The sequence below is a fragment of the Rhinolophus sinicus genome, chromosome 1 (assembly GCF_057876585.1).
Source record: "Rhinolophus sinicus isolate RSI-liver-muscle chromosome 1, RSI-T2T, whole genome shotgun sequence".
Classification (NCBI taxonomy): domain Eukaryota; kingdom Metazoa; phylum Chordata; class Mammalia; order Chiroptera; family Rhinolophidae; genus Rhinolophus; species Rhinolophus sinicus.
Window position 1 is genome coordinate 7996190 of NC_142501.1, and position 23959 is coordinate 8020148.

General features: G+C 53.6%; 1 protein-coding gene across 5 annotated transcripts; it reads right to left on the minus strand.

The window, feature by feature from the left end:
* Positions 1-23743, minus strand: SEPTIN3 (septin 3). Of its 5 annotated transcripts, none has more exons than XM_019734500.3 (12): positions 23625-23743; positions 20501-21861; positions 13632-13823; positions 10871-10999; positions 10369-10450; positions 9176-9313; positions 7783-7900; positions 6818-6913; positions 5091-5190; positions 3801-3852; positions 3423-3516; positions 1108-1312 (listed from the first exon to the last, which is right to left on the minus strand). In XM_019734500.3, the coding sequence occupies exons 2-12, from the start codon at positions 21840-21842 to the stop codon at positions 1247-1249; spliced, it is 2409 nt and encodes an 802-aa protein (XP_019590059.2). In that variant the 5' UTR covers positions 21843-21861; positions 23625-23743; the 3' UTR covers positions 1108-1246. The 5 variants fall into 5 exon arrangements, with proteins under 5 accessions (XP_019590063.2, XP_019590065.2, XP_019590059.2 ...); XM_088796215.1 differs by lacking the exons at positions 20501-21861; positions 23625-23743 and adding exons at positions 1704-1758; positions 18001-18140; XM_019734504.3 differs by lacking the exons at positions 20501-21861; positions 23625-23743 and adding an exon at positions 18001-18140 and having other exon boundaries at positions 1-1312.
* Positions 23744-23959: the final 216 nt, after the last annotated feature.

The window sequence follows — 23959 nt, forward strand, 5'->3', positions numbered from 1 at the left end:
TATTGTTCAAACAGCAATGTTTAGTTGTACAACACATAAAGTCTAGCAACATTTACACAACCAGTGTGAGTGTCTGTTGGCTTGTTTTCAATTGGGAAATTTAACCAGAATGTCACCAAAAGGTTGGCTGGGACTGGTAACGTTTAAGAAATGGGTCGTTCTTGCATCCCCTAGGCTTGGGCCTTTTGCTCCATCAGGACTTGGTTGTAGATGAATGGCCCCCAAGTTACCAGCCTTTGAGCAAGTTGTGTCCAGGTGGAGATGGGGAGGGGTGGGCAGGGGGGGTGCTTTCATAAACACACAGTGTGTGAGGCAGTGGCAGCCGACATTCGCAAACATTCATGCATCTGATGGGGGCCCTTGCCCTCCACTGGGTATTTTCCACTAGCCTAGAGCGACCAGCTGTGGCCAGGCTAATTCATTACTCACATTAACGGGGTGCAGGTGGGGTTAGGAGTAGTCAGGGTAGGTGGGAAGAGATCCCTTATTGCTAAGTGGACAGATGGGTGCTTTTTTCTTCCTAGAGTTCACCTTGCAGGGTTCTGGAGTTTTGTATCTGTGTTTAGTTTTGGGTTTTTTTTCAAGTGTGAGGATAAGAAAGTTAATTCCAGAAATGTCTTTTCAGGAAAACCACTCTTCTTAAGTGGCTACATTATGGGCTGTGGAGGGTGTGCAACCACACTCTGGGCCGGCCACAAGTGGTGATTTTTTAAAGAAGTGACCCTAGCCCTTGTTCCCCCACATCTGTTGTGACCCATCCTCATAAATACACTTTAAGCAATGAAGGAGACACCCTCGTCCCACATCGGGGCTCACACAGCTGACGTCAACGAATCTGACAAGCAGAAAAGTGGCTTTCTTGACCATTTAGGGAAGCCAAGAGTAGCTCATGCAGATGGACAGGGAACAATGCCATTTCTCTTGGAGATGGTTACAAATAGCTGGTATGGGTTTGCAAGGGCAGAAGAAGCTCTTGATGAGTTCTTTCACCCTACAGATGGGCTGGGACCAGCTGACACAGACGGAGCAGGGCAGTGCTGGCGAGAACTCCATTCCACTGAGAGAAGAGGGGTGTTTGATAAATGGAGGAGGCAACTGTCCTAAAGAGGCCATTGGCCCCTCCCACCTGCTGAGGGTTGAGAGGGGCTGTGGAGGTGGGCTGAACAAACAAGCCCTAAAAAGGTCATGGCCCTGCAGCAATAACAGCTGAGAGGAATGGAGGGAGAAGCAGCGCTTGAAATGGCCTTCATTCAGCAGTGGGGCAGGGGGTGGCTGGCACGGGTGGAAGGACAGTGCCCAGGAGGCCTTCTCCCTGCAGGGGGGTTGAGAACGGTTGAGGGTGTGGACACCAGACATATAAAACAGCTTCTCCAGGGAGGCTGAGATCATGGTTTTGGGCCACCAAGCATCAATCTCCTATTTGGCCTCTCCAACACCCACCACCCCCACCCCTAGATTTTCCCTGCCAGGCTGAGGTGTCCAGTCCCACATCTCCATACAGGACTGCTCACTGTATAAGCCAGGGGTCCCTCTTCTGTTGAAATGTAGTCACCTCTGGGCTCTAACCCTGCTGCTGTTCTATCCTGACAGGCGCCTACCGTGAAATCACTTTGTGGGCAAGGAGGCATGTGGGTTGGATTGTAAAGAGCCTCCAGGAAAGACTGAGACCCCAGGTTTTGGGTCACTGGTTATCTATCACCCACCTCTTTCACTTGGTCCACTGAATCTTGGTCTTAAGTCTTTGTGTTTTCCTAGCACCTGAGTGATAAGGGACTATAAATGCTGGGATTTGCAGAGGACCAGTGTTACACCTAGGGTTGGACCAGGAGATGGAACAGGAGGTTGTAGGAGGTTACTGTAAACTGTTTCACTGGCGTTTTCTCTTGCCTAAGGCTAAATCGTTTCCCTAGCCTCAATTTTTAGCCACCTTATAGACTAAAGGAGAAGGAGGAACTTGTTTGTAAAACAAACGGGATATATATACAGTAATAAATATAGGGCTGAAGGGAAAGGCGAGAAAAGGCTAAATGTACGCTTGCTGGGAATGGCTACGGGGTCAGGAGGGGGGCGGGGGAAAGCAGAGAAGGACAGACAGACAATCATACAATTAGCTTCGGCACAAGAGTGAGAGTGGATGGCAAAGAAGGAAAGAGGAGGTCAAGTATATATGAGAAGGGAGCAACAGAGAAGCCTGATGGAGAAAAGGGAGGTGTCGTTTAAAATTTGTCTCCGAAGCCAAACCACCAAGAAAGACCAAAATTGTGTATTGTTCTTGATACTTTTTTAGACTCAGTTCTTCTAGAACTTAATGCCTAAAAGAAGGTTGATTCACGTGATCAGCCTGTGTGCTTCTTTAACCAGACACTGGGAAGCACATAACTCGCCATGTCTTCTCCTCTGCCCGGGTTGCCCATAGGCTCAGGGCCAATCTCCGCCCTCGCCTGCAGAAACCATTTCCCATTCCTCTCTATGGATTTGATTTCTCTTGTACCGTCATCTCCTTTTGTACTAGCCCATGCTTTTAGCTGTGACTTAAGGTGGCCTAAAGTCAATTTTGGAAATAGACGGGGCATAAATCCTAAACATAGAAACATAACTAACGTGGATTAGTCTACAAGGAAGTGAAAGAAGTCAGAGGGGAGCAGGATGAAGAAATGAAGGAAAAGGAGGAAAAGAGAGAAAGTGGGAGCTGAGGCGAGTGTGACGAGTGTGGAAAACAGCAGTTTGCGACAGGGACAGGTGGCAGCTTTTGGACAGTGAATGCAGCGCAGACCGAAGGGTGGAGCTCTCGTCTCCACTTCTAGGCACTAACTCTTCCGGCAGCGGCCTAGCTCTGGCCTCCGTCTCCACTGTCCCCTGAACTTCCTTTCTCCCAGGAAGTCCCAGCCTTACCCCAGACCATGCCCGGCATCCAGGGAGGGGTAAGGCCCAAGCTCCTCGTCCCCTCCCAGGTCTGGCTCTGTAGCCTGTCCTCGGAGAATCTCTGTAACCCCAGTGTGCAGGCAGCTTCAGAGATACGAAAGTTACTTGTGGCTCACCTGCTTCCTCATTTTTAAATGAAACCTCCCCAGACCTCTTAAGTGAGGTACAAGGCTTTGTTCTGGGACACAAGCAAAGAAGACAGATAATGGACAGTCATGGAGGAACCAAACTTACAAGGGACTTTCCAGGGAGGGCAGTGAAAATACCTCACCCCTGAACTCTCTCTCTCTCTCTCACACACACACACACACACACACACACACACACACACACACTGTAGACAAATGCTCCATGAATATCAGACATGCCTGTGGGACAGAGCAGAAAGGAAGAAGGTGGGATTTGGGATGCGTGTGTGTGGAAAAGTAGGTATGTGTGATGATACAGAGAAAAGGTCATCATGGGTTACTGTCGTGGCTTTCCTCTGTGTCCACGCTCACCGGAGGGAGGCCTCCGTTGTCATTGAGCCGCTTGGCCCTGTAGGTCTCATAGTGGATGTTGTGTGTCACTTCCTTGAGGTCCTGGAGGTGGGTCCTGAGGGACACAGGGTGAGAAGAGAGAGAGCTGTGATTAGGGGTGGGAGGAGGAAGAGGGGACCACATCTGAGGTTAACACATCACTTGCGTGGCCTGGACCCAATGGAACCAACTCCAGAGCCAGCGCTATTTCCTCAGCCCCTTTTGCTTCATGATGGGAGCTGGAACTGGGGCAGAAAGCTCTGTCAGAGAGACCTAGAAACTGAGGAAGTGGATCTGAACAGATGGCCTCCTGACCCCAAATCATTAAACCTGCCATCTGAGGGCAGGGGTACATCTTACCTGATGACAAAGTCTCGAAGTAGGGCAAACTCACAGTGGTTGAGGTTTTCCACTGTGAACAAAACAAAATAAAACAGAACAGATGGTCATTTCACTAATGCAGCAACAGCCAGCAGGTGAACGTCTGTTCAGGCCATGGAGGCATTTAAGAGAAAGCCACCAGACAGGTGATTGTAACACATCCAGGGGTTTGCTTCTCTTGGCATTTCAATGCACCGGATTTTATTCATTGGACAAACATTGATTTAGCAGCTACAATGGCACAATTCCTGTTCTAGACTGTGGAATAACAGCTAATAGGGACTCTTATAGTTCCCATTTCATAGAAAAGGAAATTAATACACCGGGAGTCTAAGAAACTTGCCCAAGGCCTAAGACACAATTCCTATCCTTAAAGAGCTTATAATCTGATTGGAAGACAGTCACACACATAGAAAATAACAATTGAGCCATCTTAAAAAGGCCATGCACTATATGATAAATCTAATTCAACTGACTGAGTGCGTCCTATTTTGAAATCACTGGCCAAGGGTTGTCGTAGCAGAAGAGGGTTAAAACATGAACCCTGTAGTCTCATGGTCTTATAGGTAGGACAGGCATTCTCATAAATAATTCCAATTCAAGGCAGATGATCAGAAAATGCTATTAAAAAAAATCCCAACAAAGGGTCACAGGAAAATGAGAGACGTGATACAATGGGATGAACTTGGTTTTGGAATCAAAATATCAAAATATCTGAAATTCAAGTTTCACCACTAAGAAGTCGTGTGATCTTGGGCAACACATGTAACCGATCTGAGATTCAAGAGCTGACATTCTGAGAAGTCATATCTACCCTGCTCGGCTCAGAGGGTTATCATATTGAATAAAATCATTGAAACAATTATTTGAAAACTTTTAGAACCTTATGTCCTTCTCAAGGTCACCTCCATTCATAATAAAATAAAAATGGCAACATCTGACCAACCTTTGAGCAGTACGATCACACCCCCTTTCATGTGAAAACTGTTCTCTGGTGTTTCCAGCCCTTATTAATCTCTCCGCGTTCTGTGTTCTGACGACCTTTGACAGGTGAGTCAGTGCCTCCCAGTAAGGTGCTAAATCCGTCTTTTATTGCTTCCTGCCTGTGAGTTTCATCTTCTCAGTTTAGACCGCAAGTTCCTTATGGCAGGGTCTGCCTGGCACTCATTTTATATCTTACATCCTAGGACAGTGCCGTGACCTGCCGATGCTTAAGAAATAAGCATAATTGGCCAGCAGCCAATTCTTCAACAAGATGCATTGGATTACCTTCAATGATCCCCCAGGGAGTTTTTCTGCCGAGGACCCGCTTGCCATTCACTTGGTACTCCTTGTCACTTCCCACCACAGCGAAGGGCATGCTCTCCTGCTGACAAACCAGACACACGTGCATGTCACCCTCCTGTCATCTGGGCCTCCAAGGGGGGGTGGCATATGGTCCTGGGCCTCTAGCCTTGAACTGCACATGTCTGCTGTTAATTCAGTGATCCCACTGCTGACAAGGGCAAGGCTCTTGTCTTTTAAAAAGAGCACTGGACTGGGAGGCCCAAGTCCTGGGTCCAACCCTGATTGTTCCCCTGCCTCACTGGTTAACCTTAGTAAGTCAACTTTCCTTCAACAGGAGAACACTTTGTACTTTTCATAGCATGTTACACATTTGGTTTGATCTGGAACAACTCTGTGAGCTAGCTAGGATAGACAGCCCTCTCTTAAACGATACCCACCCAACTGACAGCCAAAGTAACTGATGCTTTCCACTGTCCCCCATAAAACCTACTGGCCCCCAACCTGTCCCCTGACCTGTCGGAGCTCAAAGGCTACTTTTGATGTGCGTAGTCCCCTCTGCTCTACCAGGTGGTCGTATGTTCACCAAGAGCCAGCGTTTCTTCCCAAATGTATTTTCCTGCTGTGTACGTATTATACATAGTAATGGGATAAATTCACTACTATAGAAGCTGAGGACGTGAGTGTGGGGAGCTGTTTCTCTGAAAATTCAGTGGAATGTTGCAGAAAGGCACGATAAAGGTGAGTTGCTTTTGCATCAAGAGTGGACTTAATCTCAAAGAGGAATTGTCCCTATATGAAAACAAGGTTTAATGAATGCGATATGTATGTTTTAAGTTATTTTAACTCAATAATTCAGGAAAATGTTTATTTTAAAACAGTTACAATTTGTATGCATCATTTTTTTTAATGATTCTTCAAGCGTCTGACCAACTACCTGTCTCAACTATATCAGATAAGGGGCTTCTAGTAGATTATCCACAGCAGACGGAGGAAACGCAAGACCAAAGCAAGTGATTTGTCCCAGGTTACAGTGCGTTAGTAGAAAAGCCCGGCCTACAACTCAGGGTTCTGACATAGAACCCCAGAACTGTAGAAGCTTGAGGGGGACCTTAGATATCACATGGCGATGGTTTACAATCCTGATTCCATGAAGCCTGAAGATGCCCAGGAGATACCCCAGGGTCTGCTGACAAGGCAGGGCTCTGTGCCCCATGTCACTTAGCCAAAGCAGCTGTTTTTGTGTTTTATATATTGGAGTTATGTCTGACATTTGTTTGAAGGCTTCTTGTAGAGAAAAAAAGCCTATGAGCCATTCACCTAGTCTGACCTCTCCATTTTACAGACGAGGAAACTGAGGCAGAGCTCTGACTAGAGCACAGATATGTTGGAGCCCAGCCTGATGTTTTTCCTGACTGTGCCCTTCCATCACCCCACACCCTGGCTTTGCTGAGTGCTGTGCGGGAGGATGAGCTTTTGTGTGGTGTGGGGATGGGTGGGAGCTTTGGGCTTCTGGGTGCAGGTCCAGAGTCCTGGCCAGGGCCACTAATCCTTATCCTGTCCACGTCCCTTCTCGTCTGGATCAGGCAAAGAGGAACAGGGAGTATGGTAGGGGGAAAGCAGGTGAAAAGACGGACGTGCTGCGTGATGCACAGCCCACCGGTACCAAGCGGGTCATCTGTGTGATGAACGGAGCCCCCTCAGGCACCCACCCGGATTTTGTCGTTCTCTGTCTTATCCTCCAAATCCTCATCAAATTCCTTCTGGGGGTAGAATTCAATGCCATTTACTTCAAGCTCCTTGCGGACCTAGAAGTGAGGAAGAGAAGCAAGGTAGCCAAGTGTCAGGATAATGGGAAGGGGGCAGAGGGTGTGTGTGTGTGTGTCTGTGTGTGTGTGTGTCTGTGTGTGTGTGTGTCTGTGTGTGTGTGTTAAAGTCAGAGGAATGAATGAAGGCTTTGATAATCTGGTCATCTCAGAACTCTGAGGCCCTGGGCAGCAGGAAGATCCTGAAGGAAGTGCAAACCCCAGTGGTAAAATTATGAGAGCCCAGCCTGAGGTGAGGAATAGTCTGGGGTGCAGCTTGCTCATCTCGGGGTCCATAAGATTAGGATTTAGACAAGAAGTACCTCTGAGTACAGACTCCACATGGGCAGTACTCGTGCTGCTACATGTCATATTCCTGTCTGCAGGGAAGAGAGGTGAGTCCCCCGACCCTAAGCCTCTGTTTGCCCTCTTTCAAAGCTTGGCTTAAGACTCACCTCCTCCAGGAAGCCATCCAGGACTTCTTCAGTGGTCTACTTGAGTGTAAGTTTCTTGAAGGCAGCAACTGTCTTTATACTTCTCTCGCACCCCCCTGCCCACTCCCACCTGGATGCTTCAAGCACAGGAGCTTACAGAAGATACCAATAAGGTCTGGAGGACCTTGATTCATTAGTCTAGTCCTTCAAGCAACCTAACATTGAGGAGAGGTTTCTCATGTTCGTGGTGATTTATGTATTCAGTGGTCTTTGCAGGTAAGCTTGGGGGGTGGGAAGAAGGCAGCCTGAGGCTGCACTCACTTCTCCTCACACTGGTCCCCAGACATCACCAGCCCAGCCTCTTCAATGGTTAAGTAGGAGGTGGGTGGGAGGTCGGCGGCAAGGAAGGACAGGAAAAGGAGGAGGGGGCCTTCTCACCCTTTGCTTGAATTCAGACTTCTCCTCCAGGGTCATGGTGTCAGCCTTAGCGATGACAGGGACGATGTTCACCACTTTGCTGAGGTGCTTCATGAACTCCAGATCGAGAGGGCGCAAGCTGGGGCCCAGAGAAGGCGGGATGTCAGAGCCACCTTGCCCTCCCCCACCCCGCCACGGTCACCACTCCAGGGCCACACTTGGGACAGGAGGACTGGGCTGGGCTGAGGCTAAGAGGCTGTTCCTTCTCCTCTGACTCATGTGCAGAACAGGCCCCGACTCCCCAGCACCAGGACCCGCCTTCCCCTTTTCTCTTCAAATCCTGCCCGTCTCTAAGCCCCACGCAAACCACTCCTTCTTGACCTCTTTCTGACCTGGGGGTTTCTTTCTCCTGGGAATCGCTGTGGACTGTCATTCCCACCCATGTGTCTTTGTGTCATGGTTACTCATGTGTATCTTGTTCTGCCTGTGGGATAGCACTTTTCGGCAGGCCTTGGACCAGCCCCAGTTAGTCCTACAGGGGTCCAGCTGGGAGGTCTGCCCCTCCCCCATTTGAGGGCCCAGCTTCCCCCCAGGCTTGGGGTCCCAAATGGCCTCTAGATCGCAGTCAGGGGACTCATTAAGTCAGGCTGTCGGCTGCCTTGCTCTGACTTTGGGTTCAGGTTCTAGGGAGGGATAAAGCTAACCTTTTTATTGAGTTCCTGAGCCCCACCATCAAACACCTGAGTACCCCATTCCTCCAAAATCTGGGGCCTCTTGTGTGTGTCATCCTCTCAAGGACTGAACGCTGGCCCAGCAGCTGGGCTTAGGAATAAGTTAGGAGACCTCCCCAACAAGAAGCTTGCCTGGTTGCCCACTTGGCTCTCTCCATCCTCTGTAGGCACGCCCTGTCAGGCAGCCCACCTGCTATCCACAACCAGAGTTCCCAGCATGCCCTGCCTGCTACCAGCCTTCATTTCTAGACACCTTGTGCTGGGCTGGCCACCCTCCCATACCTACAGCTGGGTCCCACACCCCTTCCAAAACACCAGCCCCAATCCGGTATCCCTGCCTCTTTGCATTTTACCCTTCTTGCGGCCCCACCCCTACCCCAGCCTGGTGCAAAGCAGGTACCTACTGAATAAAGGAATAATCCTCTACTCACGTATACCAACTTTCTGCTGGCACAGTCAAGCTATGGTGCCAGAACACCAGGGGGAAGCATGGGGGTGGGGGGTGTCGATGTTGGTTAGCTTTACTCTCCCGGCAAGGAAGTCAGACTTTCTTGGGGAATGACAAGGCCGTGAATGTATTGGGGTCTGTCTGGCCCTCCCCAGCTGAGTTCAGGTATTGGGTATCCACTACAGGATGGGCACGGACGGTGCAAACCAGAGCTGGGGGTGAGACTGGTACATACGAGTGACCCGTGGGGGAGATGAAGTAGAGGCAGCAGTGGACGCGAGTGTCAGGAATGCGTTTCTTCCTGGCGATGTTCACCTCCTCCTTCAGGAACTTCTCGTACTGCTCATTGATGTACTTCTCAATGGGCTCCCAGCTGGGGGGTGGGAAGAAAGCAGAGGGATGTCCCAGGGGAACAGGGCCTGGGAGCTCATCTTAGGTACCGGCTCCTCACACGATCTTATTTCCAACCTTCCCTACGGGGTCTGGGGTTCCAGCTGACCACCCTCCCTCAGACCCCATGGATGGCTTTCCTTGTTAGCAAGGCTAGAATTCCCATGGGGACCTAGACCTCTGACTGGGCTTTGGGAGCCTACAGGACCTCACCCCACTCTGAAAGCAGCACACACTTGCCACACCTCCCTTACTTCTTAGCTGGGAGGCTCCGGGGAAGGCTCTGTCCCTCTCTGAGGCTCAGTTTTCTCACAAGTAAAATGGGAGTAACAACGGGTGCCTGGCAGCATTCATGTAGGACCAGAAAGAACGTGTACAGTACTTAACATAGCGACAGCACATAGAATACTCGGTCACAGCAATGATTCATTATTGTCATGACCACTGTCATTGTCATTATTACTTTTCTCCATCAAGGGTCATGCATATAACCAGAGAAGAGGACAACCAGTCACTTTTCTAAGATTGTTCTAAGTTGTCTCGTCCGGTGGCCCTGCCTGTCAGCGGCAGCTCCCTCACAGGAGCTCCATGGTCTCCACCCCTATCTGGGAGCAAACTTCTACCGGGAACCTTCCATTCTGGGCAGCGCATGCACCCCCTTCTTGACTGGACGCTGACGCAGGTTTGCTCTGGGGTTCTCAGAGGCTCTCTCCTCATGGCAACTCCCCTCCCTGTGGCCAAACTCTACCACCGCCTTCAGGCCAGCCTGGATTTGCAGCCCTGATCCTTGTTCTATCTGCCCTGCCCCGCGGCCACCTCCAGGCAATCCCTCGGCCAAAATTCACTCTGCACTGTGCCCTCCACCAGCACGCCTGGCCCCCATGTGGGCTTCTTCCCCTGGCTCCTTACAAACCCCTCTCTCATCCTCCAGAGCATCTTCCCGCTTAATCCACAGCATGGAGGGTGCAAACGAATCTGCACTGTGCTCAGTAGCTTCCCTGTCGTCTTCAGGGCAGAATCTCACAGGCGGACATGTACCAGTTTTCGTTGTTGATCTGGTCTCCAAAGCCAGGGGTATCGATGACGGTCAGCTTCATTTTGACACCACCTTCCTCTATCACTGCGGGGGAAAGGGGTGAACAGAAAAGGCACCAAGGGGTCACTCTTCCAGGTGATGCCAGGTGCCCTGCCACCTACCAGCCAGGGAGACCCAGGCTCCTTCCTTCTTCCGGACCAATTATTGGAAAAGTCAAGTTCAGGGTCTTCCCCACCTGAACCCCTTTGTGCGTGATGTGCCCTGCACCTGGAATGCCCTCCCTACTTCTTTCTGCCTGTCTAAGTCCCATCCATGCTTTAGCATCCAGTTTCTTTCCTTCCTAATCCCCTTCTGGACTTGCAGTCTAAGGAGTTGTGTTTAGGGCTTAGTTCTATTCTCTTAAGGTTGCGTTTCATTTGCCTTGTTCCCCAGTAAGCCCCATTCTTCCCCCTTTCTGGCAGAGGCCCCTTTGACCGATGCCCATGGTCCCTGCCCCATCCTCACCGTGCCCAATAGCTTTGATCTCCACTGTCTTGGGGATCTTCTCCTCCCGGTTCCAGCTGGAGGCCTTGCGGCTCACTTGGGATTTGAAGAGCGTGTTGACCAGCGTTGACTTGCCCAGTCCACTCTGACCTGAGCGAGACAGGAGGATGAGAGGGCAGGAAGACCCCGTGTCTATGTCCTGAGCCTAATATCCCCCCCGTGACCATACAGGCTTCTGGAGCTGCGATCCAGGCCACACCTTTATTTGACCACTCACTGGGAAGGGAGGGGCTGAGCAGGGAGAGCAGGCAGGTGGGGATGGTTCCCTGGGCTGCAGGACTGAGGCAAACTTGTTAGATTCCACATTCTGTCCTTTCTGGAGCCCCAGGGACCATGGCAAAAGGGGACAACCTATGCACTTGTCTAGTACAGCAGTTTTGGTTTTGTTTATGCTTAAATTTTTAGTCTTTAATAATTCTAACAGTCATGACAGAATTACTTTGCATTCTGATATGGCCTCAGTGCATATGTACTTTCACATGTCAGCCAAATGTGCCTTAGTTCAGCCATGTGAATCCCACAGCAGAGCTGTTTCTAGCCCTAGCTGAAGCAGTCCTGGAGAGACTAATCCCCACCTCACGCAAAATATGTACAGTGTAACAAAACTCATCAATGTAAGACCAGGACTTGAACCCAAGGAATCTCCTGGCCCCATCTCCGTTCTTTATTTTAACATTAGAGATTAGCATTTTGTGGAGCTAAATGCCCAAGAGGGCACCGTGAGACGAGGAAGCGGAGCAGGCAGGGCCAGCCCATCACCTCCACTTCCTTCACGATGGCTCCTTTGACTGGTTTTACAGGTGCAGTTCTGCGCAAGATTTCAGTCCGAGGAGGAGACCCACAACAAAAAGGTGTTTGAAAACCACTGGCCTGAGCAGTGCTTCTCAAACTGCAACATGCCCAAGAATCACCCACCAAGCCTTGCCACTGACAGCGGCGTCAGCGTCACCTGGCCACTGGTAGGAAACGCAGGGTCCCAAGCCCCAGCCCAGCCCAGCCCTGTATTCAGAATCTGCATTTGCACAGGACATCCAGATGACCCATAGGGACAGTAAAGACAGAAGTACTGGTCTGGCGCATTCTTGTGGCCGAGGGGCAAGAGCCCAGGGTTCTAGACCCAACCACGCTGTTTTCCTGAATGCCTACAACTAGCCATATTTGCCCCTCTAGGTTCTTTACTGATGATGTGGTGGGGAGACAGGGCACCGGATGAAACCAGCAACAGCAGATAAGGTGCATTTCTCATTCCAACTGGTAGCAGCCACCTAGCCCGAGGTGTTAAACGGGCAACTCTGGGCTCAGTACTGAACACGCGCCATGGCTGAGCAGCAGTGTCTGCCACGCTGCTGCTAGAAGTGGAGGTAGAGTGGTGAACGAGACATCATCCTTACCCTCAAGGAGCCATTTAGCGTGAGGGAGACCAAAACATAAGCAGACAATTACAATGTGTTGCCATAATCACTATGAAAAAGATAACCACAGAGTATTATAACAGCATACTGAAGGGAACCTAATCCAGTCTCTCTGGGTTCAAGGAGGACTTCTAGGAAGAAGCAGTAACTAGGCTGACCTGAAGAGTGACTTCGAATGACCCATGAGAAGCTGGAAGGGGGTTGTAGACAGAGGGAACAGTATATGCAGAGGCGCAGAGGTAGGAAAGAGCATGGCAAGTCTAGAAGAACTATTCCTTGTAAGTGAGGCGTAGTGAGATGGGAAGTGGTTAAGAGACGTGTGGAGAGAAAGACAGGCCAGACTAGGAGTTGAAACCCTTACACTTATTGATGGGTGGCTTGATGAGTCTTGCAGGTTGGAAAAATTATTCAGTCACTGGTGGACAATGGATTGAAAGGGAAAGGAGACAGAAGGAGAATCAGTACGATTCTAAGTGTGTCCTGTGGCCAGGGCCCATGAACCATTTGCTACTGTTTTTTGAGATAAGAAGTTTGCACCAGAAAGTAAGTCAAGGGTGTTAAGCACACTGTTCAGTTTAGCTGATGTTTTTTACAGCCACACTTTCCAGATGATTTGCAGCCTGGCCCAGCTCCTTCTGTTGGAGCAGCACGGAGTCAGGTAGCTACGGCAATGCAGGTAAGAGCCCTAGCTCGCCCTAGGATGGTAGCAGTGGAGATGGAGAGACGTGGACAGACTTCAGAGATACTTACGAGGTAAAATTGACAGGACTTGATGATTGCTGGACTGGAGGATAAAGGATGAAGAAAGAAGGATGATGCCTGGACTCCTGTTCCAGCAACTGGGTGAGTATCTCACTGAAATTGGGCAAAGGTCCCTTCCTGCTCTTACATTCTGTGATCTGGTGACACCACTTAGGACCAGTGTCCTGGAAATTCTCTCTAAGCTTTAAAGCACTACAAAAGGTCACAAATAAGACCACCCTCCCTCCGATCCCCCCCCCCAGCTCTAGAAGGTCAGGGAGGACACTGGTGATGCCACACACCTGAAAGCAGGTGGAGTGAGGCTAAAGCCTGCCTATGTATCCCCAAATGGTACGGGCCAGGCTGACCCTCCCCCTGCAGCTCCCACCCCTGGATCAGCGAGGGGAGAGAGGGGTCAGGCCTTTGTGATCAGCATAGAGAGTGACATCTGCCCTCCGAGAAAGAGCTCAGCCTAGAGAAGCAAGGGCTAAGATCGTCCCAGGGAGACAAATGGGAGCCCTGGTGCTGCCCGCCCCCAGGGCCTCCGGTGACCCCACAGCCCTCCGTACCGACGACCATGATGTTGAAATCGAAACCGGTCTTCATGGTCTTCTTGCGCATCTGCTCGATGATGGTGTCGATGCCAATGTAACCCAGCAGGTTGGAGTTGATGCTGACGGGCTTCATGGGCACTGCCGGCTTAGGCCTGGGCTCAGGCACCAGCTCTGACATGGCTGCGTCCGTCCTGGTCTCTGGGAGCCCTGCGAAGCCAAGGTGGGAGGGGTGGGCCGCAGAGGTCACAGGGAAGCCTCAGTGTTATTCTCTTGTTACAGAATCCTACAGAAGTGGGACTGGAAGGACCTTAGATGTCACCAGTACGGGGCCATTTCACAGATGAAGAAACTGAGGCCTGGGCAAAAGGACTTGCCTAAGAACACAAAGCAAATCAGATGCAAAATCTGGACCAGAACCCACATTCTTCAGTTGCTGGGGCCACTTCAAAGGCACTCACTGCTCCAAAGCAGCACATCTGTGTGTCTAACCCAGGGGCTTCTCCACCTTGGCACTGCTGATATTTGGGGCTGGATAATTATTGTGGGGCCTGTCCCGTCATTGGAGGATGTTTAGCAGCATCCCTGGCCTCTACTAGATGCCAGTAATAGCCCAGACAACCAAAAATATCTCTAGCTAGTGCCAAGTGTCCCCTGGGGGCAACACGGCCCTTGTGGAGAACCCCTGGTCTAAGATGTCTCGGGTTATTCCAACCTGAGTCATGTGTCCCCAGATAAAGGGCAAAGGCTGTTTAGGATACTGAGCCTGACATCTATTGACTATCACAGACTTAGTTGCCTTGTCTTTTAGAAGCAAACAGGGCTACCGCTCTCTGCAGTGAGCACCCGTCCTGGCTCCCATCTCAGTGTCCCGTCTGTTCCATGAGCATCACTGCAAAGTTGGGGTGTCTGTGCCCTGGGGAGCCCCAGACACCTTCCTAGCCATGCTTTGGAATCTGTGGGAGAAATAAGTCTCCCCTTCTGACCAGTAGGGAGAGGATGAGAGCCAGGTGAGGGCAACCACTTGCCTGAGATGAGGCAGTATGGCCTTGGGATGGTGGGTGGCAGAAGAAAGGGGAGGCTGAGGAACAGCCCTTCTCCAGTGGGGAAAGGAACACATCCGCCAGGTCTGGCAGGTCGTGGGCTAGTTCACACAGGAGAAATCGGTGTGTTTCCTCACCAGGATAGGTTTCAGCATAGAGCAGCTCCATTTCCCTACCCAGAACTCGGGATGTTGGTGGTGAAGTGGGAAGAGCGTGGCTCACTACCTGCCAGCTCTGTGGACTTAGGCAAAGCAGCTCCCCACTGTGAGCCCCTTCTCCTCTGTAAACTGCGTAGGGTCATGATTAAGGCTGCAGTGAGCGTTACATGAGATGTGGCATCCACACAGAGCCTCACAATCCCAGTCCCTCTTGCCCCTCCCTCTTTCAAGTTCATGGGCTTGTCAGGGAGATGAAATGGTGCATGTGGAAGCACTTGTCAAAGGGACATGCCCAGGTGCTAATTACACAGCATAGTTATTGGACTCCATGCTCCCGAGGACCCCTTCCAGCTTTGCCATTCTAGAACCCTATGGTTCCTGGTTTCCACCCTACAGAATCTCATGCTCACAGGAAGACTGATGGAGTAGCAGATGGGCATGAGACAGAGGGGATGAGAGTGCCGCCCTCCCCCACCCCCAAACCCAGCCAGGAGTCTGTTCTTATACCCCCACCACCTGGTCCTTCCATGGGTCCTGGCAAGACTCTCTCTCCCAATAGAAACCTGTTCTTTCCTTGTCACTCCCAGGCACAGCCAAACCTGACAAAGCCTTAGGAGCTCCCCAGAGCCTGGCTGAGCTCCCTCCTGCTTCCCAGGAAGCTCTTGCCAGCCAGGCAGATTGGCTCAGCCCCACAGCAGCTGACTCTCACAGCCAGGCCTGCTATCCCATTCTCCACCTCCCTGGCCCCACTCAGCACACCTGCACTGAGGGCCAATGCCCCATTTTCCCTGCCCAGCTGCTCACACACTGTCCTCTTCCATTCCCCTCATGCTTCCACAGCTGAGCCCACTTGGTCTCCACAACCCATGTTGTAGGATAAATCCGTAGGGGCAGCGGGGACTACCCCATTGTACAGACCTGGAAAGTGAGTCTTGTACTTATTTATGGGAGTTTCTGTAAGTATTCTTGTAAAGTGTGTGTCCTCACCATGACCTGCTCAGCCCTGGCCTGTCAACTGCAGCTTCCTAAAAGAGCATTCCCAAAGACAGACCGTGACTTCAAGAAGGGCCCTGCCTACTGTATTCCCAGGCAATTTCTAGGGGCTACAGCAGGACTGCGGCAGGTCCAGTCCACAGCAGAGATCACCTTCATTCTCCCAGCAAGCACCTATTTGCACCCACTGGGTGCGCTGTACAGAGCACCTGCTGGCAAGTGCCCCTCCCAAACACAAGCCAAGTACAGGCCAGTTACAAGCTGACAACCACCACCCACCACCACAAGTGCTGCAAACGTTTGCGGGGGTCGCTGTGTCACAGCCTTTGCTGGAAGACCCTTACCCCTCCAGCCCCTGGCTACTTCCTGCTCTTCTTTCACCATCAGCTCAAGGGCTACCCCTCAGGGAAGCCTCTGCCTTCCCATCCAGTGTAGATGCCCCTCTTCTGGGCTGTCTTGGCCCCCTGAGTGCCTTGGTACTCATCTCATTCATTCATTCATTCATTCACTCCACCCCTTCCGGCCTACTTTATATGCTGTCAAACGGGAGTCTTCTCCAGCCAAATCCTAAACACCAAGGACACTTTGGGACCCCAGACAATGTAATTTTCCCGAGGGCCCACAGTCTGGTCAGAGTGCCTGAGAAGTACAAAAAGACCTCCAAGGTGCAGAATAAATGCTGCTCTGGAATTGGATTCTGTAGCTCCATCCTCTGCCGCTACAGACCCCCAGTCCACCTGCCAATCCCAGACGGGCAGCTGGACGAGGCTTGACTCCTGGCTCGGTGACCCCTGTGAGCCTCAGTGTTCTCCTCAGGAAAATGGGGATAGTACACACCTTGCTGGGTTGCTGTGAGGGTTATACAAAAGCATGGACATAAATTACCTGGCACTGAACTTATGTTAGTTTCCACCCTTCTTCAGGGCAGGGGCCACGTTATGTTGCTGTGTCCCAATGTACCTAGCATAACACAGGCACTCATGAATGAATGATGAATGAATGAATGCCTCACTGAGGAGTGGATGTCACATCAGAGCCATCACCTTTCTCTTCCCTCAGACATGGCTCCCCTGGCACAGCAGCTGACCCCCAGCCAGCAAATGGCTCTGGTGTAGTCCAGTTAAGGCGATAGACTCTGGTAAGACAGACCTGCTCCCTCCCCCACAACAGGGATTGGAGGGGGGCTCCCCAAGGTTGGGATAGAGCTCAGGATGGGATCACAGCAGGATGTAGCTCAAGTATGCCATCCTGCTTAAGTGGTTCTTGGGGTCCCTCCTACGCTCCCAGCTATCCCAGAGCCCTGGGGAGAGGGGATCTGTCTGCAGTACCTGCCCCATTCGTGCTCCAGCAGAGGCATTGTCTACTTGACTCAGCTCTAGCTGAGTGCCCCCCATAAACAGCACTGCCACCCCCATGCCAAGCAAGGACTCTGGTGCTTTCTTTCACAGGTGAATGAATGGCTTTGTCTTTGTCTGGCTCAGGGACCCCACCCCTCAGTTGGGAAGGTGGCAGCAGAGAGAGGAGACCTTTCCAGACTACCACCTGCCTCCTTGGCTTAATGGAGTGGGGGTGGGGAGGCTCTTCCTTCCTTCCTGAGCTGGAGATCTTCCCCAACCCCCAGCCGCCTTCAGGACCCCACCCCCACCAGCAGAGGCAATTCCAGTCCACCCCAGCTCCAGCGCCCCCACTTCAGAAAAAGAATCACAAAAGATACCTTAGTTCTTTCCCATTCGCAGGAGCAAAGGGCCCTGGGCCCCCCCCTTCCCCCATCCCAGTCCTCTGGAGGCCAACGAGTTCCCTTGGAGACCACCAGCTGGTGCCAGTCTGTGTGTGGGGGAAGGGGTCTGTGTGTCAGCTCACCCATCTCTTATGTGGCTGTAGGTGGCCCTGATACCTGTGCGTGGTGTGCGTGTGTGCGCATGTCTTGGTGTGCTCCAGTGTGGGGCTTTCTGTGCGTATGTGGGTCCCTGATTGTGTGTCCGTGGGTCTCTGTGTCTCCCCGAGTTCCCGTGGGTGCATTTCTCCGGGCATGTATATCTTCGGGTGTGTGCCCCCGTGTGTGCGTGTGTCCGTGTATGTCACCACGCGTGGGCTCCTCGGCGCAGCAACCCTCCCCCTGGTAACACTTCCAGCTGGGCTTTTCGGGGCGCAGCCTCCTCCCGGCGGGCGCCAGTGGCCCGGTCAGTCCCCTACCTTTGGACATGAATCCTCCTTTGTCTCTGTTCCTCCCAGGAGATGCTCAGGGCGCGGGGCTGCAAGGCTGAGCGGGGCGCGGGCTCCTCCTGGGCCGAGCGGCCCCTGCAGCCGGGCCTCGCCCCTCGGTACTCTCCGCCCACCCGCCCGGCCCGCGGCCCCGCCGCGCCGCCCCTGCGCCCCGCGCCGCCACTCCCGCCCGGGACCTCGCCTCCGCTCGTTCGGCGCCGCGCTGCCCCTGCCTGCGCGCACCGATGCCGCCGCCGCCGCTGCCACCCACACCACGTGACCCGCGCGCCCGCCGGCCCCGCGGAGGGCCCCTCCCCCTCCCACGGCGCCCGCGCTCGCACACGCTCCCCGCCAGTCCGCACGCGGGAGCGGGCACCCGGCCCCGGCTGCGGACAGCCGGGAAGGCGCGCGGGGGCGCTGTGCCCGCAGACTCAGGATGCTGGCCGGGCCGGGTAGGGTGCCCGCATCCCAGTCCCGGTCCCTCCCCCTCAATCCCGCTCCGGCTTCTTACCCTCTAGCTTGAGGCGGAGTGGGGGACACAGGGGGCCGGTGGCAGCAGCGGGCGGCGGTGCGCGCGCGTGAGTCACGCGGTGGTTGAGATGTTGCGCTGGCTCAGCGCGGTTCTGCCCAGGCGCGGGCGCCAGTGGAGCCCTGAGTCAGGGGCCCAGGTTCCAGGCCCGGCTCCAGAATGATGGGCCCTATGACCTTGAGCTGTCAGGAATTGTCCTTAGCCTCGATCTACCCTTCAGGAAAATCCTTCATGCATTCGGTCAGCATTAATGGACAGCACGTGGCCAGGCCGTGGAGGAATGGGCATGTGGATGACCCTCCGTCCTCGAAGGGCTCTGGGTCTAGTAGGGGAGACAGAAAGCTGGACTGCCCTAATGCAGGGAAGTGGAATATGCACAGGGTCCTGTGGGGGCATGGGAGGGGGTGCTCTGAGGAGAGAGGGATTTGGAAGGTTTTTCTTGGAGGAGGCGAGGAAAGAGATGGAAAAGCAAAAGGAGGTAGGAGGGAAGAAGGGACGGGCATTCTGCTGAGAGGTGGCAGCAGAGGTGAGGAACCCAGGGGCAAGAGCTGCATGGTGTTGGTGGACAACTCAGAGTTCCCAGTTGAGGCCGAAGCAGGGAAAATTCCAGACAGGGCTACAGAGCTAAGAGGCTGGAGAAGTTCGAAGCCTTGGAAGCCAGGTTTAAGCAGCTGGACATTAAGGGAAGATAATGGTGAGTCACCAGCGGCTGTTAAGCTGTGAGTGCTGCCATCAAATATGTGAGTTCCTGTGACAGCTGGGGGGTGGGCGGGGGTGGGCTGTGGCATCACTGGGCAGAAGGACGGAGAGGAGGGGACAGTTGAAGTAAATCCACAGAGTTGCAAATAGACTGGATGAGATGAAGGAGGGAGGAAGAGAAGGAGGATAACTAGGTTTCTCGTGTGGCGGTGCCTGCAGCTGAGAGAGTGCGACAAAGGAGCGCGGGAGTCAGCTCAGGAAGAAAAGCTGCCTCTGGACATGCCCGGAGAAGGCCGGGTAGAGGAGTCCAGCAGCTGACCACACTTGCATTTCAGGAGAGAGGGCTGGGCTGAAGTTGGAGGGAGCACTGAGACAGGGAGGCATGAAGACAGAGCGGGGGTGAGCTCCCCCAGACTGAGTGTGCAGTGCGATGGGAAGGGGTCTGACCCCGGAAGCCCCAGTGAAAGCCTTGGACTAGGTAAGACTCTCTGAGCCTTGGAAATGTTGGCAAGGTGACAGCCCAAAGTAGGATTCCCAGATCTGGGTTCCCATTAGCTTACAGCCACCAACCAGCTGCATGGCTTGAAGCAGGTCACAGCTTCTCTGAGACCAAATAAATGTCTAGCCCTGTGTTGACCTATTTATAGTTTGTGTAGGACTTCCCTCTGTACAAGTCTCCGACTCACCTTTCAGAACTAAAGGGCTGGGGATGAGGGACCAAGAAAGAGAATTCCAGGTGAGGCAACTTTTAAGCAACAGCTATCTTCCGGAAAGGCTGAATGTGAATGATTTGGGTCTCAGGTGAGGTCGCTATTCACATCTAGAGGAGCGCAGCAGTGGTGACTGTTGGACAAATCACCTCTTATTGAAGTGCTGGTCTGTATTTTCATATGGATGGTTTGCTTTAAAGCTGGACTCACCTATAAATCACCTGATGGTTCCAGTGCTTCAGGGAACACAGAAACAAGCATGGAGAATGCTAGAGGAAGGAATGGGCATAGTGGCTCCTGCACAGGTTAGTCCTGTAAACCTTCCTTCTGGTGACTTCCCTGCACCTGACCTGTGACTGGCAGGGTGGGACCCGGCTCAGGGTGCATCCCCTGGGTCTGTCCCTCAACCCCGGTCCTTTTTCCCCAGCACTTTCGACTCTGACCTTAGAATCCCCCCTCCCTTTCCAACCTATCTATGTATAGTCCACCTCCAGTCTTCCCAACTCCCCCCACAGCAGCCCGGTGCATCTCCAGCCAAGCTCTTCACATTTACCTCTGGTCTCTCTGGCCAGGTCTGTGGCAGCATCTGCTGTAGAATGGTCCAGGGCTGGGGCTGTGCTTCTGCTTGACACCAGTGGATAGGTGGCAGTGTCTGCTGTGGTCAGGTTAATGACACTGTCCAGTGTTGTCTCCCCAATGGCTGGGTTTAGGGTGACCGGCACAACAGAACCCATGGCTATGCCCTGCCTGCTTGTGTCCAAAGCAAGAGATTCCATACGTATGTCCTGCCTGGCTGGATTCGCTTGAGCCAAAGCCAGGGCCGGGTCTGGCCTCGCTGTGCCCAGCCTTTCCAGGTCTGGGGCTGCCAAATCCACGGCTAGGGCCCTTGTGGTTAGATCTGGCTTGACTGTGTCTGCTGTAGCTATGGCTTTGCCCAGCTTGTCTGGGTCTGGGGCTACCGGATCCTTGACTGGGCCCTGCCGGGCTGTGCCTGCTGTAGCCCAGGTCGTGGCTGTGCCCAGTTTGCTATCCAGAGCAGGGAACTCTGTGTCCAGTCTGGATGTGTTTAATGTGGCTAAGTTGACAGCCAGGCTAGGTCTGTTGGTGGCCATTGTGGCTAAATGTCTGGCTGTGCCTGGCCTCGGTGTGTCCAGAGTAGTCAAATCCATCGCCATCACAGGTCTCACGGTCGGGGTGGCCCTTTGGAGGTGCACCCGGGGTCTCGGGATACCCCTGGGCCAGGACTTGCCTCTTCCTGGGGAAGCTCTGGTAGGCACGTGGGAGGTCATTGGGACTGGGTGCCTCTGACCCACTGAGCCTGGCCCTGTAGGGCCTGGTGGACTCTGGGCCAACCGAGATCGGAAGGGTAGGGCCAGGTAGGAACTCACCAGGGGCTTCTCCACCACCGGCATCCTGCTGGGTTTGGCCATACCCGGTTTCCCTGGGCCCTCGGGGTGGACAATGCCCCCTGGCACTAGTGTCACAGATGGTGGGTCTGGAGTGGGCAGCTTCCCTCTTCTGTGGGTGGCAGCTTCCCTGCCCAGGGTGGGCACCCCTTCCCAGTGAGAAGGTAGGGGCCTCAGGGGCCATGCCTGGCTGTTCTGATGGAGTGTTACGGAGATGGAGCTTAGCTTCCTGGGCACAAGGCTGTTTCCAGTCTCCTGTGGGGGTACACTCTGGGCCCTGGTGCCACGGTTCGGTCGGCTGGAAGCCTGTGGGATGTGGCTTTGGGAGAAGGTATCCAGATGGATGGTCTTCCTGAGGACAGGGATGAGAGGTGATACCCCTCCAGGGACCTTTGAGGGGAGGGGAGGGCACCCCAGCAGGTGGCTGTGGGAGAAGGAGTTTCCAGGTCCGGGGGCTCCGTGTGGCTGCATCTCAAAGTCTTGGTCCATCCAGGTCTTTCATCTTCCCCTGAGGCAATCAACAGAAAGAAAGGGCCAAGTAGGGGTGAGGCGCTCTAGCCTGGAGGCCCTCTTCCTCCTGACCAGTCCTCCCCATCCTGACCAGCAGTTAGCCCTGCCGGGTCTGAAGGGGCCTTGTTTGGGGGACTGTCAAATCCTCAGAAGAGCACACATGTCTCTCACACCAGTCCTCCCACAGCTCCACCTGTTACGTTCCTATACACACCTTACACGCACGGGCACTCTCTCACGCACACCTACCCAGGTACCTCCCAGGTGGTGCAGAAGGATGTTTCAGGAATGGTGGCATTCGGTGAACAGGCTGCTCCTGGCACAAGGGAACTCAGTGGGGGAGGAGGGAGTACCTCTCCCTTTGCCTGGGTCTGAGTGTGGCCCTTGTGTCAGTGAACAACTCCATGGAGGTCACATACACGAGTTCAGGGACCCTCGAGAAGGGCGGTGGTTGTTGGAAGCCTATCTAGCTCTGCCCCTGGGCTCCCACCCACAGCAGCCAAAGTAGGAGTCAGGCGTCCATGTAGGAGGCTGAGGGATGAGCAGTTTGGCTTGGGAACAAGGTCTGCTCCTGGAAAGAGCCCTGGGTGGGGCTGCTGCTGCTGGAGACAGATTTAGAGCTAGAGCTGAGGAGGGCCCTGGAGAAGACGGGGCTTAAGTGGAGAAGTAACAAGTGCTGGCAGGAGGACACTTGTCCAGTGAACAAGTCCAGGGATGGTGCTCCATGGGGCCCTGCTGGGCAGAGAGGCTGCAGGGCTAGCGAGGCGAGCGCAGTGGGGAGCGTTGGCTCAGTCTTTGGTGGCAAAGGAGGGAGGCTGGGCCTGGGTGGGGTAGTAATTCACACAGAAGGCCCAAAGGTGCAGAGTGTGGCATCTTTCTGAAAACCCACCATGGGGATTTCTAGGCTGTATCCTGGGGGAGGTGGGAAACAAGTGCAGGTGCAGTGAGGCCCAGGCTGAGCCATGCCACAACACTCGGGCCCTGGAAGACGGCCCAGAGGGTCTGCAGGCGGGACCGGTCACTCCAGGGCAGTGTGACACAGGGCTCAGAGGGGGACAGAAATGGAGGCAAGGAGATGGGCGAGGGTGCTGTTGACATTCTCTGGGGGCTGGTGGTGGGGTAGGAGGGGGCCGCATAGCACAGGGGTAGAAGCCACAGGACAGCCTGCAGATGGGAAGGAGGGGAGACAAGAGGTAGTCAAGGACTCGGCTGGTGATCTGTGTGGATGAGCCATTCCCCAAGAGGGGCTCTAGGGCCCCCAGGTGGCCAGCTGGCGCACACTCCGGGCTCCATGTAACTCACTCTCTGGAACAAAGCTGTTTCTGTTGCTTTCAACACAGCAGGGTGGAACATGATGAGGGTGGGCGGGGCTCATGGGAGACGGGAGTGATCCTATAGCCAGGTCCCTGAGGTCTGGAGCTCGGGGTCTTCACCACCCCCACAGTGGCGCCCCAGCCACATATTTATACTCAAGACAGTGCCAGCCTCCATCACCTCCGCAGTTGCCGTATTCCTGCAGCCCTGCCCTCCTGCCCTATTCACAACCACATGCACCTGGGCACACACGTTTACCCTGAACTTAACCGCAAACACCTACCGTCAGTGTGCATGCCCACGCAGGGAGCAGGCCAGAGGACAGGATTTCTGAGACCTGCTTGTTCTCAGGTCCCCATCCGTTCACTATGCCTCCACCCCTGTCCATCCCTTGGTCCTACCCCTACCTCACCCTACCCCCAAACACACACACAAATACCCACCTACCTTGATTAGAAAAGAAGAAAGGTCTGCTGGCCCTCAGTCTGAGAAGCTAAGGCTGGTGCAGGCCCCTCACATCCTCTGCACCCCAAGTTTGGCCATGGCAACCAACTCAGGGGCCTTGTCCCTGCAGTTCCTTCATGGGCTTCCACTCAACCTCCAGGCACCAGTCCCCAGGCCAAGGGCCCAGCCCTCTCCTGACTTGTCCCACCAGCTACATCCCGGGCTGGGCTGGGCTCTGGGGCGGGGAGGGGCTGGCTTCTCAGGAGTGGGCGGCAGTGAATGGCTGCTCTGAGCCTCTGGAATCCTGAAGGGCCATGGGAGGCTCAGAAGAGCCAGGC